We start from the raw sequence: 12,051 nt of genomic DNA on the forward strand, positions 1-12,051 counted from the left end.
AAAAGTGTGGTTTTGAATTCTTTATCCAACAGTCTGCTTTCCTCCAATTCTGTCGTTTGTGTCCTGTTTCTTTGTCTCGGCATTTTTTATGCTTCGTTGCGTCGATAGAGTGCCTTTCTGTGCTAAGTGTCCCAATTACCTGAGGTAGACACTCTTGGTGACCCCCTTGTGGGCTTTGTGCACAGTGTTGTTGTAGTTAAGCCTTGATTGTTGTAGTTATCACTGAGGAATTGACCTCCAGGCCAATTGGCTGTGAGAATCAGCTGTGTCTGCAGTGGGAGAACTTCTATGCTGGAGACACCCCTCTGGGGCAAGACTTGCTTCAATGGGGCTTTGGTGCTGAGTCTGCCCTCTGAGTGTGTTCTTTATGTTTCCACGGAGCTGCAAACTGGATGGTCCCACTCTGACCTCTGGGTTTCCTGGCTCTTGGATCTCTAGGGAGGTGCTAATCTAGCCTCTGCCTGAGGCTATCCAGCAAAATCCTCCCTGCAGGCCTTGGGCAGGGCGGGTCTCATGGGATTAACAGGGCGGGGCTAGCAGTTATGGCATCTCCGCTTCTCAGTATCCTGGAAATCCCTGCCAGCCCCTCCAAGAGAAAGCTGCCCTCGAGTTCCGACTGATGCCAGACAGTCCCGCTTCTCCCGTATGAGTCTGGGTCCCTAGAGACTCGTCCGGAACTGGAGCTCAGAGCCTGAGACTCCCTCCGGATTGAAAATGACAACCACGCCCTCAGCCGCCAGCCCTCTCCGCATGCACCTCCGCACCTTAGTATTTTACTTCCATACTGCGCCTCCTCTGAGTCTCGGTATGCTTTTCTCTTTCCTTCTAGTTGTAGAATTTCCACTCAGCCAGCCTTCCTGTGGTTCTGGATGATGTCTGTTCCATCTTTTGGTTGTATTTTTGAAGTGGTTGTTTGAGGCAGCAAACTCTGGTGTTTACCTATGCTGCCATCTTGGTTTCTCCGAGAGAGAATCTCTGGATTTACTTTCTTAGCAACCATACAGCAGTGTTTAACTATAGTCATCATGTTGTACATTACATCCCCAGTACTTATTATAAATGAAAGTTTGTGCCTTTTGATCACCTTCATCCGATTCCTTTCCCCTCACTTTCATAACCAAAAATTTGGTCTCTTTTGCTATGAGTTTGTTTCCAAGTCTTGGCTATTCTATATAATAAATAGCTAATATGCAAATGGTTGTCATGCCCTCACACCATCACGCCATAACAGCTCAGACATTCAACACTGAGGAGAGAGGAATGGGACTAGCCAGGCACAAATGAGCTCACGAGAGAGGAATGGGGACCAGCCAGGCTGTGGGCTGAGAGAGGGACAAGCCGCCTGCCCTGTGGTCCCAGGTGCCAGCAGCCAAGGCTGTGGCATGGGAGGACAAGCTGCCTGCACTGCGGTCCTGGGTGCCAGCACCTGCACCTGCCGCCCATGAGAGGGACAAGCCGCCTACCCTATGGTCCTGGGCACCATCGCCTGCGCCTGTGGCCTGGGTGAAACTGCCTGCACATGGTCTTCTGTGGCTGTGGCTGGCCCGGGAGAAGCCAGCCCAGGTCCTGGGTGACTGTGGCTGGCCAGAGGGAGGGAAGCCCGGGTCCCAGGTGCTTGCGACTGGCCAGAGGAGGGAATCCTGGGTCTTGGGTGCAGGGTGAGGCAGAGGCAGTTAGGGGCGATCAGGCAGGCAGGCAAGTGAACGGGTTAGGAGCCAGCGGTCCCAGATTGTGAGAGGTAGTCGGACATCCCCGAGGGGTTCTGGATTGGAGAGGGTGCAGGCTGGGCTGAGGGGACCTCCCCATCCCCCACGCCATGCATGAATTTCGTGCACCGGGCCTCTAGTTGTAAATAATGCTGCAATGAACATGGGGGAACAGAGGTCTCAACAGTGATTTTGTCCCCTTTGGATATATACCTAGAAGTGGGATTGCTGGGTCATATAGTAGTTCCATTTTTAATTTTTTGAGGAAACTCCATATTGTTTTCCATAGTGGCTTCACCAGGCAATCCCACCAACAGTGAGTACACAAGGGTTCCCTTTTCTCCACATCTCGCCAACATTTATCATCTCATCTTTGTTATGACATTCTAATAAGTGTGAGGTGATCTCATTATGGCTTTAATTGACATTTTTCTGATGATTAGTGATGTTGAACATCTTTGCATGTACCTGCTGGCCACTTAAATATATTCTTTGGAAAAATGTCTATCCAGGTCCTTTGCTCATTTCTAATTGGATTATTTGTGTGTGTTTTTGTTATTGAGTTTTTTTGTTATTGAGTTTGTCAATTTATTAGATGTTTAACTCATTGTATTATGAGCTCTGAATTATTCAACCACCCTCTTTAAATATTTTGAATATTAACCCCTTATCAGATATATGATTAGCAAATATTTCCTGCCATTCCATAGATTGGTTTTTCATGTTGTTGCTATTTCCTTTGCTACGCAGTTTATTTTGATATAATTCCATTTATTAATTTTTGCTTTTGTTTCTTGTGCTTTAGGTTGACCTTTGTCAAGGAGCTTTTCCCCTCTTTCCTTCAGGTCTTACATTTAAGTCTTTAATCCATTTCAAATTAAATTTTGTGTTTTGTAAGATAGGGCTCTTGTTTCATTCTTTTACATGTGAATATCCAGCTCTCCCAGCACCATTCATTGAAGAGACTGTCTTTTCTCCATTGAATGTTCTTGGCTCCCTTGCCAGATATTAGTTGAGTGTATATGCAGGGGCTCTTGATTCTGGGCTCTCTATTCTGTCTTTCTTATGCTTATGAATTTCTTTAAAAATTATTTTTAGAGAAAGGGGGAGAGAAAGAGAAAAAAAAACACTGACTTGTTGTTCCACTTATTTATGCATTCATTGGTTGCTTCTTATATGTGCCCTGATTGGGGTTCAAACCCACAACCTGGTGTATGGGGAAAACACTCTAACCATCTGAGCTACCTGGCCAGGGCTATGCTAATGATTTTTAAGTTCTCCTTGTGCCTCCCATCACCTTAGTAATATTGCTTAAGGGATCAGGAACAATCAATTTCCTGCAATAGGCATCTCCACTGTACTAGTTTCAACTTCTATGCAGGTGCTACCTCCCTGGCAGTCTGTTTTAAAGTTAGTGTCATATCTTTAAGGAGACTGAGCCTGAGCGCCAGGTAATTATTTACTCAGCTGGGTGAGTGGCAGTCAGTGGGAACAAGGCTAAATATCATGCATGGAGAGTCCCAACCACCAAGGGATAGTAGATGACCAGGATGGGATAGGAGGGCTGGCCTGTGACTGAAGGATGCCAACTCCTGGTCCCATAGGATGCAGCGGAATCTGAAGATGGAGATGCTAGCTGGATGTGGAGCTGGAATGTGCCAGGTGGTGGTTACCTGTCCCATGGAAATGCTCAAGATTCAGTTGCAGGATGCTGGGCGCTTAGGTGAGACCTATCCCAACTTCACATGGAATCAATAAAGGCTATAATCAGAATAGATTTTTACACATTTGCACCCATTTGCTAGTCTGTGTGACCCAATCAGATTTCTAGGTTAGTATAAATTTTTATTTTATGGTTACCATTCTAGATTTTAACACTTCCAGCTCTAGAACAAAGAGCAGAAATGAGAATATTGATTTGGGAAGGTCAGAAGTCTCACACTAATACCTCTATCTTATTGCCTTAACATTTAGTCTTGTTTTCCTAAGTATCTTAAGAAATTTGTCAATGGCTTGCTCATGAACACTTCAGTAAATAGAAGTTCTATTATATTATGCTATAGAAGTGAGGCTTTAGTGGGAATGCATAAAAAGAACCCTCTCTATCCTTTTGGTTTTCTCTGGAAGAGAAGTTTGGTCTTTTGCTAAATCCTGGTCCTCTCAAACAGTTAGAGTGGAATAGGTACCAAAGCATATATTAAAAGCAATGATTGGGCGTCTAATAGGAGGCTAACCCTGGTGGGGTGGGACAGGGCTAAACCACAATGTCTGAATTTAATAAGCCAACATGTCATGTGCCAGGTCTTCAATAAATGTGTATTCCCTTTCCCTTCTCAATACAACTGTGTACACGTGCTGTGCTTTTCAGGTGGATCAGTCCAGTCTAAAGCAAATAAAACTGCAGAAAGAATACAGTTCAGGCACTGGAAAGCCCTCACTGTTTTGCTTTGCAGAGTAAAAAGCTTTGTAATGTTTTGTTTTTCAACTTGGATAAGAAGTTTTAGTATTCCTAAAACATTTTAAAAGAAGAGAAAGCTAGGATATGGGTGAAATAATTATGTGCACCTAAAGGATGGGGAAAATAATGTTCATTGATTAGAACTGTCTGAGGCCTGCAGCCCTAGATTATTAGCATAAGACAATATGCTGTCATTAGCTTCTTAGTATGAAATGCTGCCCTGATGGATATCAAACAAAACTGGGACATTAAATTGCTTTCTTTCAGTAAGAACTTATAATCTATGCAAAGCTTCTCACACACTGAGAATCAATATTCACACAATTTCAGTGCATTGAATCTTGTGGTCATTAATGGGACTCAACCACATTTGAAATGCTTGTATTTAATATGCTCAGGAAAAAAAGAATTCCATTCTATTATTAGATGTTTAACTCATTGTATTATGAGCTCTGAATTATTCAACTAAAATGGGTTGACATCTCAAAAATAAAATTCTACAAAATGATGCAGGGAATAAAAAGGACATGATCACCTAATCTTAGAATGGTAAAGAGAGGAGGCTCTGTTGAAGTCTGATTTTTTTTTTCTTGTTGTATTTTTGAGAGAGAGGGAGAGAAAAAGAGAAACATTAATGGGTTGCCTCCTGCATGCACCCCAACTGGGGATTGAACCCACAACCTGAGTGTTTTCTGACCAGGAATAGAATCTGTGATGCGATCTTTCGGTGCATGGGATCATGCTCCAACCAACTGAAGGAGATAGTGTTTCTTTAAATCCTCATCCAAGGAGTGAGGATATTTTTTACCATTGATTTTTAGAGAGTGGGGGGGTAGGGGGATGGGAGAGAAAAAGAGAGAAATATCACATTGATTGGTTGCCTCCTACATGCTCCCTCACTGTGGGCAGGTACATGGCCTTGACCAGTAATCAAATCCTCGACCCTCTGGTGTGCAGGCCGAGGCTCTAACCACAGAGCACATGGGCTGGAATTGAAGGAGAACTTTTAAACAAACAAAAAGAATTTGCTGCTTTACATTAGGCAGAAGACATATGGGATTCCTACATCCCAAAGACCCAACAGGATGAAACTATGTAAATAGGTTCAGAGATGGTTTAGAAATGAAAGACAAATTAAAAACACAGGAGAATGAAGAACTGCGGAATTGGGAGCCATACTCTTGCAAGGGTTTTGCAGCACCTGTTGGGGCCTAGTTTGTGATGGGAAGCCTGTCCTTTCCCTTTCGGCAGTCCATCACCATGGTTCAGCCTCAGCACCTGCCTCTAGGTCCTACACCATTGGATCAGCTTCCACACACAAGTGTCCATCGGCCACTGTCATTGCCTGGGAGCTGCTTCGAACCCAGGGCCTGGCTGGTCTCTATAAGGGTTTGGGTGCCACTCTTCTCAGGTAAGACTTTCTTCCCAAACTTGGGACAGAGGGCCCCAAGTGAATAGGGAGAGGGAAGAGGACCAGAGAGATTGCTACCCCAACCTGCCTGTTTTCAAATATCTCTATGCTTCATATTTTGTCCACAATTGGGCAGGATTACAGACTGGGTATCTGAAAGACTACTTTCAGGACCCTTTTTCAGTGGTCAGGCCCACATGACTATAGGGTGTTCTGTGGCCCAAAGGCACCTAGAATGTACGTATACACAGGAGTGTGGGTCATCTATAAGTACATGAGTGTATATATTCCATTTTACTGTGCTATTGGGGGCAGGGGGCAACATTTTTTTTAAAGAGGGAGTTCAATTTTTAAAAAAAATTTTTTTATTGATTTTAGAGAGGCAGGGAGAAACATCAATTTGTTATTTATGCATTCATTGGTTGCTTCTTATATGTGCCCTGCAGCCTTGCCTGGCCAATGTGGCTCAATAGTTGAGCATTGACTGATGAACCAGGTGACGGTTTCGATTCCTATTCAGGACCCATGCCTGGATTGCAGGCTCAATCCCCAATATGGGGTGTGCAGGAGGCAATCAATGTTTCTCTCATTATTGATGTTTCCCTTTCCCTCTCTGAAATCAATAAAAACATTTAAAAACAACACCCGCAGCCTTGGCATATTGGGATGATGGTCAATCCAACTGAGCTACCTGGCCAGTGTAGGGGTTAATTTTCTAGTCTCTGGGCAACAAATGAACTTCACCTTCCTGCCCATCCCCTCAACACTTACCTTATAGCTCTTCACCAGCCACTTGCTCAGCTTAGTAACTCTTCCCTTAGCCTGCCTACCCACTTTTATGGAACACACCACCAGTCTTTGAATCTGCATCTGGCTCATTAAGCTGCAGGTGCTGGGAGAGCAGAGGAAAGAACTGGGATGGTTGGGAAAGGCAAATCAAGCTGATCTCTTATGCTATCACCCCACATTATCATGGGTGCCAGAGCAGGAATACGGAATTGTAGGCTTGTCTCTGACTTATCTTGAGGTCACAGCCTCACTGTATGATCTTGGGTAGAAGCCCCAGGAGGGCAAGAAGCTCAGTGTTTTTCTTCCTCTCCTGCAGAGATATTCCCTTCTCCATCATCTACTTCCCTCTGTTTGCCAACCTCAACAACCTTGGTTTCAACGAACTTACTGGGAAGGCTTCCTTTGTTCATTCCTTTATGTCAGGCTGTGTTGCAGGTTCCATAGCGGCTGTCATAGTAACACCTCTGGATGGTAAGTGCCTCTAGTGTTGACTTGCTTTACAAATTAGTTACCTGTAGAGTCATTTATAGGGTAAGTAGTAACACTGCACTTTTAGGATAGAGACAAAACAGCTCCAACTCTTGGGTCATAACCTGTGGCCACTGTTAGATCCACCCACAGAACGTGGGGTCTAGTTCTTATCACTGACAAATCCCCTTACTTTCTAGGTACTGATTTCACTAGCTTTTTGTCCCCCAATAGAGTTGTGAGCATCAGCTATAAATGTTGCCGATACTTTAAAATTGAAGGCTAAAGGCAGGAGCTACACACTATGAGACATTGCTTCCTCTATCTTTAGACAACAGTCAGCTCCTCTAACACAGGTGGATCTTCCCATAGCATGAGTGAACTAAGGGATCGTGTAGTTTCTAATTCCTTCAATTACATACCCCACATTGGTAGAGATAGCCTCAGGATTCAGTTTTATGTATGCTGGCTATAAAAGGAAATCTGACCATTTAATGTTAAGAAGAGAACACCAAAAGCAAAATGTTCCCTCCTAATTTTAACGTTTGTTTTAGTTTTGAAAACTCGAATTCAAACGCTCAAGAAAGGTCTGGTTGAGGACAACTACAGTGGGATCACTGACTGTGCCAGGTGAGAGCCCTGTATCCCTTTACAGATGTGGCTGGGACAGTTCCCTCTATGTTGGTGTGCACCTAGACTCAAACTACAGAACAATTTTATCACTACACTACACTGAGGTCTGTATTTCTTTGAATTCTGTTGCTTTCCCTTACCTCTCAACAAAAGCAGGTTGTACTTAGAGCTTTCTTTGCATCCCTACAGCGTCTTTCTCCCAAAGTCTAGCAAATTGAGCCAATTTTCCATGGCCTGGACCCAACTGCTTAGTAACCAAACTGCATAACACATAATGGGGGAGGCATGGCTCCCACATTCCTGTAGAAAGTGACACGTGCTTTCATAGAAAAGATGTACAAACGTCAGAGGAGAGGATGTCACTGAGCGCTGCTTGGTGTGCTTCTGCTCATTCAGCTCACAGGACTCTTCTTTCTCCCTAGGAAACTCTGGATTCAGGAGGGACCATCTGCCTTCATGAAAGGAGCAGGCTGCCGAGCCCTTGTCATAGCCCCTCTCTTTGGGATTGCCCAAGGTGTCTACTTCATTGGTATTGGAGAACATATCTTAAAGTGTTTTGAATAAATATAGCTGGAATTCAGGTCCCTTCACTGGCTTCCATCTCTCTACCCACCATGTATTTTGTCCTATAACTTGTAGTACTACCTAAGTCTCAGAAGAAACAACCTTATTCTTATAAGCAAGGTGGCTACAGCTCTATTCTGCCTCAGAAGCCCCTAACCAACTACCTTTCAACAGAAGTAGTACATGCTTTGGTTGTATTAACTGTAGGACCTTAACAGAAAGTAAAGATAGAAGGGTTGTTTCTACATTTTACATTTCTATTTCACACCTCAAGCTCAGTATACTTGAGTCATTTGGAGGATTCAGTTTTGTTATTCTGAGCTAAATAGCTTATGGTTAGTCCTAGCATTCATTTTGGGCAAAAAGAGAATCAAAAGTTCAAGGGGACCATATAAGTCCTCAAAGTCAGCATCTAGTTTAAAACCAACCAAATCCTTTCAAATTATGGATGGCTAAGGGATAAGGCCAACTAAAACCAAGTAGCCAGGCCAAAGTCAGGGCAGCCATCCTGCCCCATTTCCTCCTTCTGAAAAACAGGCTCTAAAAGACCAACTAGAGGCTCGGGGCATAAATTCGTGCACCAGTGGGGGTTCCTCCGCCTGGCCTGCGGAATCAGGCCGAAACCAGCTCTCCGACATCCCCCAAGAGGTCCTGGATTGTGAGAGGGCACAGGCCAGGCCAAGGGACCCCACCGGTGCATGATTGGGGCTGGAGAGGGACGCGGGAGGTTGACCAGCCTGGGAGGGACTGCGAGAGGGCTCCAGGGTGTGTCTGGTCCATCTCACTCAGTCCCGATCAGCCAGACCCCAGCAGCAAGCTAACCTACTTGTCTGAGTGTCTGCCCCTGTTGGTCAGTGCACGTCATAGTGAGCGACTGAGCAGCCTTAGCATATCATTAGCATTTTATGCTTTGATTGGTTGAATGGATGACCGGACAACTGGACACTTAGCACATTAGGCTTTTATTATATAGGATGTCCATGGAACACTGTCTGAAATACAGTTGAACTAGTTATAATCTCGTCTTATAATTAGCAAAGGAAGCAGACAGGCTGCGATGAATAGTCTGTCTTCTACCTTTCTGTGTCCATTTCAAAACTGGCATGAAAATGAGTGGGAGGAAGAAAAGTGTTTAGGCTTAACACACAGTTAAACGCCCCCCTTCCCCTTGCAAAAAAACCCCCCCCACACCTTAGTTTCTTTTCTGACACTGCCAAAGCTAGTAAAACTATTTCCTCAATTAAAGCTGTCAAGCCCTCTAGAGGACAGATAATACTGAACACCTTATGTGTAAGTGTGGAAGACTATAAGGGGCTGAAAGGAACATAAAAGGAACATTTCTGAGTGAGGATCTGGTAAAAATGAGCAGAAAGTGCCATAGGACCCAGGGAGGGTTAATGGTTTCAAGTACCAACAGATGTCAACTGGCAAATGCTACCGAAATTTGGATAATGGTGTCTTTTTTAGATAACCACACTAAGAATTTTACACTCTCAAACCACACACTTAGAGTGTCTTGCATAATAAACTACAATTAAATTCACTTAAATGTTTTGTTTTAATAAATAAAGCATCATGGCTTAGATTTTAAATCACATATACAGATAAGGAGCATTTCTAAGCCCAAACAGGTGACAGTGAAGCTACTACTGCTGGAAGGAATGCACGCCCCACGTGTATGTTAAGCCTAAAGAGCAGAGACTTACTAGCAGAGCATACCATACACATAACCTCTAGACTAGATAACTAGAAGCAGAGGAAGATCACAAGTTTGGGTAAAGTCCATGCAACAACTACCTGATTTCTTCACCTTCATGCTGCAGAACCAACTGAAAGTTGTGTTACTTTTAGATAAGCTAGAAGTAGGTTCCCTGATCATATTAAATGAAACTTTCTCCCTTTTTAACAATTAGGTTAAGGGCATTAGTATAGAACGATATCCACGAGTAAATACAGAGTATTAGAATAGCAAAGAGGAAGCTACATAGATCATCTTGCTTCTTCAAATATCAGAAACTTCTACATCATAGCAGTGCATGAATTCCACCTCCCAAAGGCTTAGTCCAAAAACTTCCTGTTGGCATTTGCACCGAACAAGGCTCCTCGTACTTCTGGCATCATCTGTAAAGAAATGAGATTTTTAATAAATAAGTGTTTTGTCAACTGGAGAACTTGGGAAGAACTGCACATCTTTTTAAATTTTTAATGAACTTATTGAGGTGCCATTGGTTAATAAAATTATATAGGTTTTAGGTACACAATTCTATGATATATTATCTGTATATTGTACTGTGTGTTCACCACCCAAAGTCAAGTCTCCTACCATCATCATATATGAAGAACTGTAGATCTTAATAGAGATGGCAAGTCATGAACCCCTAAATGGCTGGGAAGGAAATCACAAAGCTAAAAGCATCAAATCTGTCCTTTACTTATCCAAAGCACTATCACAGAATCCTTGATGAGAAACTTAACCAATAAAAAATTTTGGGTTAAGACTAACTGCTTTAAAGGAGACAAAGAAGAAGAAGAAAAAAAACTAAGAAACTAAACGTGGCCTGGCTGGTGTCACTCAATTGGTTGAGCATCATCCTGTGCACCAAAGGTAGCAAGTTCATTCCCGGTCACAGCACATACCCAGGTTGTGGGTTCAATCCTTGGTTAGGGTGAGTGCAGGAGGCTACTGATCTTTCTCTTTCTCTCTTTCTCTCTCTCTCTCTCTCTCTCTCTCTCTCTCTCTCTCTCTCTCACCCCCACTTTCTTTCTCTCTAAAATCAATAAAAACATTAAAAACAAAACAAAAAATTCAAGGCATTACTGTCTAAGGCTTCTGTTATGTTGTGATGGAAGAAGAGCCTGTTAACAGTTGTATCTCATCATAATATTCTGTATCACCTACATTCTTTATTTCAAAAAACATTTATTGAATGTCTATGTATCAAGCAGAAAACATACAATGCAAGCTGTGCTGAGGTACTTGTTATTTATTGCAAGTGAAAATCCTTAGGATTTAACCTCAAACTTCTAAGGCTGTGTGTGTGTTCAACAGAGTAGTCACTAGCCATATGTGGTTGCTGTGCATTTGAAATGTGGCTAGTGCATATAAGGAACTGAATTTTTAATTTTACTTAATTTAAATATCCATTTGTAGTGAGTGGCTACTCTATTGGGTAACAAAGCTGTATGGTTTAAGTTACAAGAAGATGATATACTCAACATCAAAGTGCTTAGCTCTAAGACAAGTTAGCAGTAGACCACCACTACTGGGAGATGCCCAGCACGTTGAAATAATTGAAATTTCCTGCCTTGTTTCCAAATAATTTATTTGTGCAAACATGGGAATATTTGAAGAGCCAACAGCCCACGGTAATTTCTTTAAACAAGTATTTACTTTAGTTGCCATAATTTTTGCTGGAGAAAGAACTTTGGTCAGCATCTCCACTTGCAGTAAATGTATACATTATTACTGTAAATGTAAACAAAACCCTTTTTCTGACTTCAAATCCCCCTCATAAAAATGGTACTGACTCAGTCAATGCCACTAAATGCTTAATCCCATACCTTTTAAGAAAATGTCAAAAAATATGGATACAGCAACAAATCCCAAACACCAGTGAATGGATGTGTTCTCTGTATCACTTCAAAGTAACAGACCAACTAACAAAAGTATTCCCACACTCACCTGCTGAGCTATGAGATCCAGTCGGCTTTCTAGGGTATTGGAAACTTTTATTTTACGATCCCCATTATAGATCTCAACTCCACCAGCTCTACAAAGAACAGGGGAAATAATTTTTATAGATTTCAGGAAGATAGGAAAGTTTTGGGGTATGGGATGTCTAAATACTACAAGGGGCCAAGCCGGTATGGCTCAGTGGTTGACCATTATGAACCAGTAGGTCAGGGTTTGATTTCTGGTTGGAGCACATGCTCAGGTTATGGGCTTGATCTCCAGTGTGGGGCATGCAGGAGGCAGCCAATCATGATTCTTTCTTATCACTGAAGTTTCTATCTCTCTTTCC

General features: G+C 42.8%; 2 protein-coding genes across 4 annotated transcripts in view; one reads left to right on the plus strand and one right to left on the minus strand.

The window, feature by feature from the left end:
* SLC25A18 (solute carrier family 25 (glutamate carrier), member 18) overlaps window positions 1–8,614 on the plus strand; it is a 37,055-nt gene extending 28,441 nt beyond the window's left edge. The window contains exons 6-10 of the mRNA XM_006764131.2: window positions 3,311–3,429; window positions 5,416–5,575; window positions 6,681–6,835; window positions 7,387–7,462; window positions 7,888–8,614. Of these exons, the coding sequence (XP_006764194.1) occupies window positions 3,311–3,429; window positions 5,416–5,575; window positions 6,681–6,835; window positions 7,387–7,462; window positions 7,888–8,029 (652 nt within the window). The 3' untranslated portion in view covers window positions 8,030–8,614. The remainder of the gene's footprint in view (window positions 1–3,310; window positions 3,430–5,415; window positions 5,576–6,680; window positions 6,836–7,386; window positions 7,463–7,887) is intronic.
* A 358-nt stretch (window positions 8,615–8,972) lies between these two features.
* Window positions 8,973–12,051, minus strand: part of ATP6V1E1 (ATPase, H+ transporting, lysosomal 31kDa, V1 subunit E1) — a 75,056-nt gene continuing 71,977 nt past the window's right edge. For all 3 annotated transcript variants that reach the window (XM_015564222.1, XM_015564223.1, XM_006764132.2), the window contains 2 exons: window positions 11,712–11,799; window positions 8,973–10,150 (listed from right to left, as the gene is read on the minus strand). In XM_015564222.1, coding sequence (XP_015419708.1) covers window positions 10,088–10,150; window positions 11,712–11,799 — 151 coding nt within the window. In that variant the 3' untranslated portion in view covers window positions 8,973–10,087. The remainder of the gene's footprint in view (window positions 10,151–11,711; window positions 11,800–12,051) is intronic.

The sequence above is a fragment of the Myotis davidii genome, unplaced genomic scaffold (assembly GCF_000327345.1).
Source record: "Myotis davidii unplaced genomic scaffold, ASM32734v1 scaffold961, whole genome shotgun sequence".
Lineage (NCBI taxonomy): Eukaryota > Metazoa > Chordata > Mammalia > Chiroptera > Vespertilionidae > Myotis > Myotis davidii.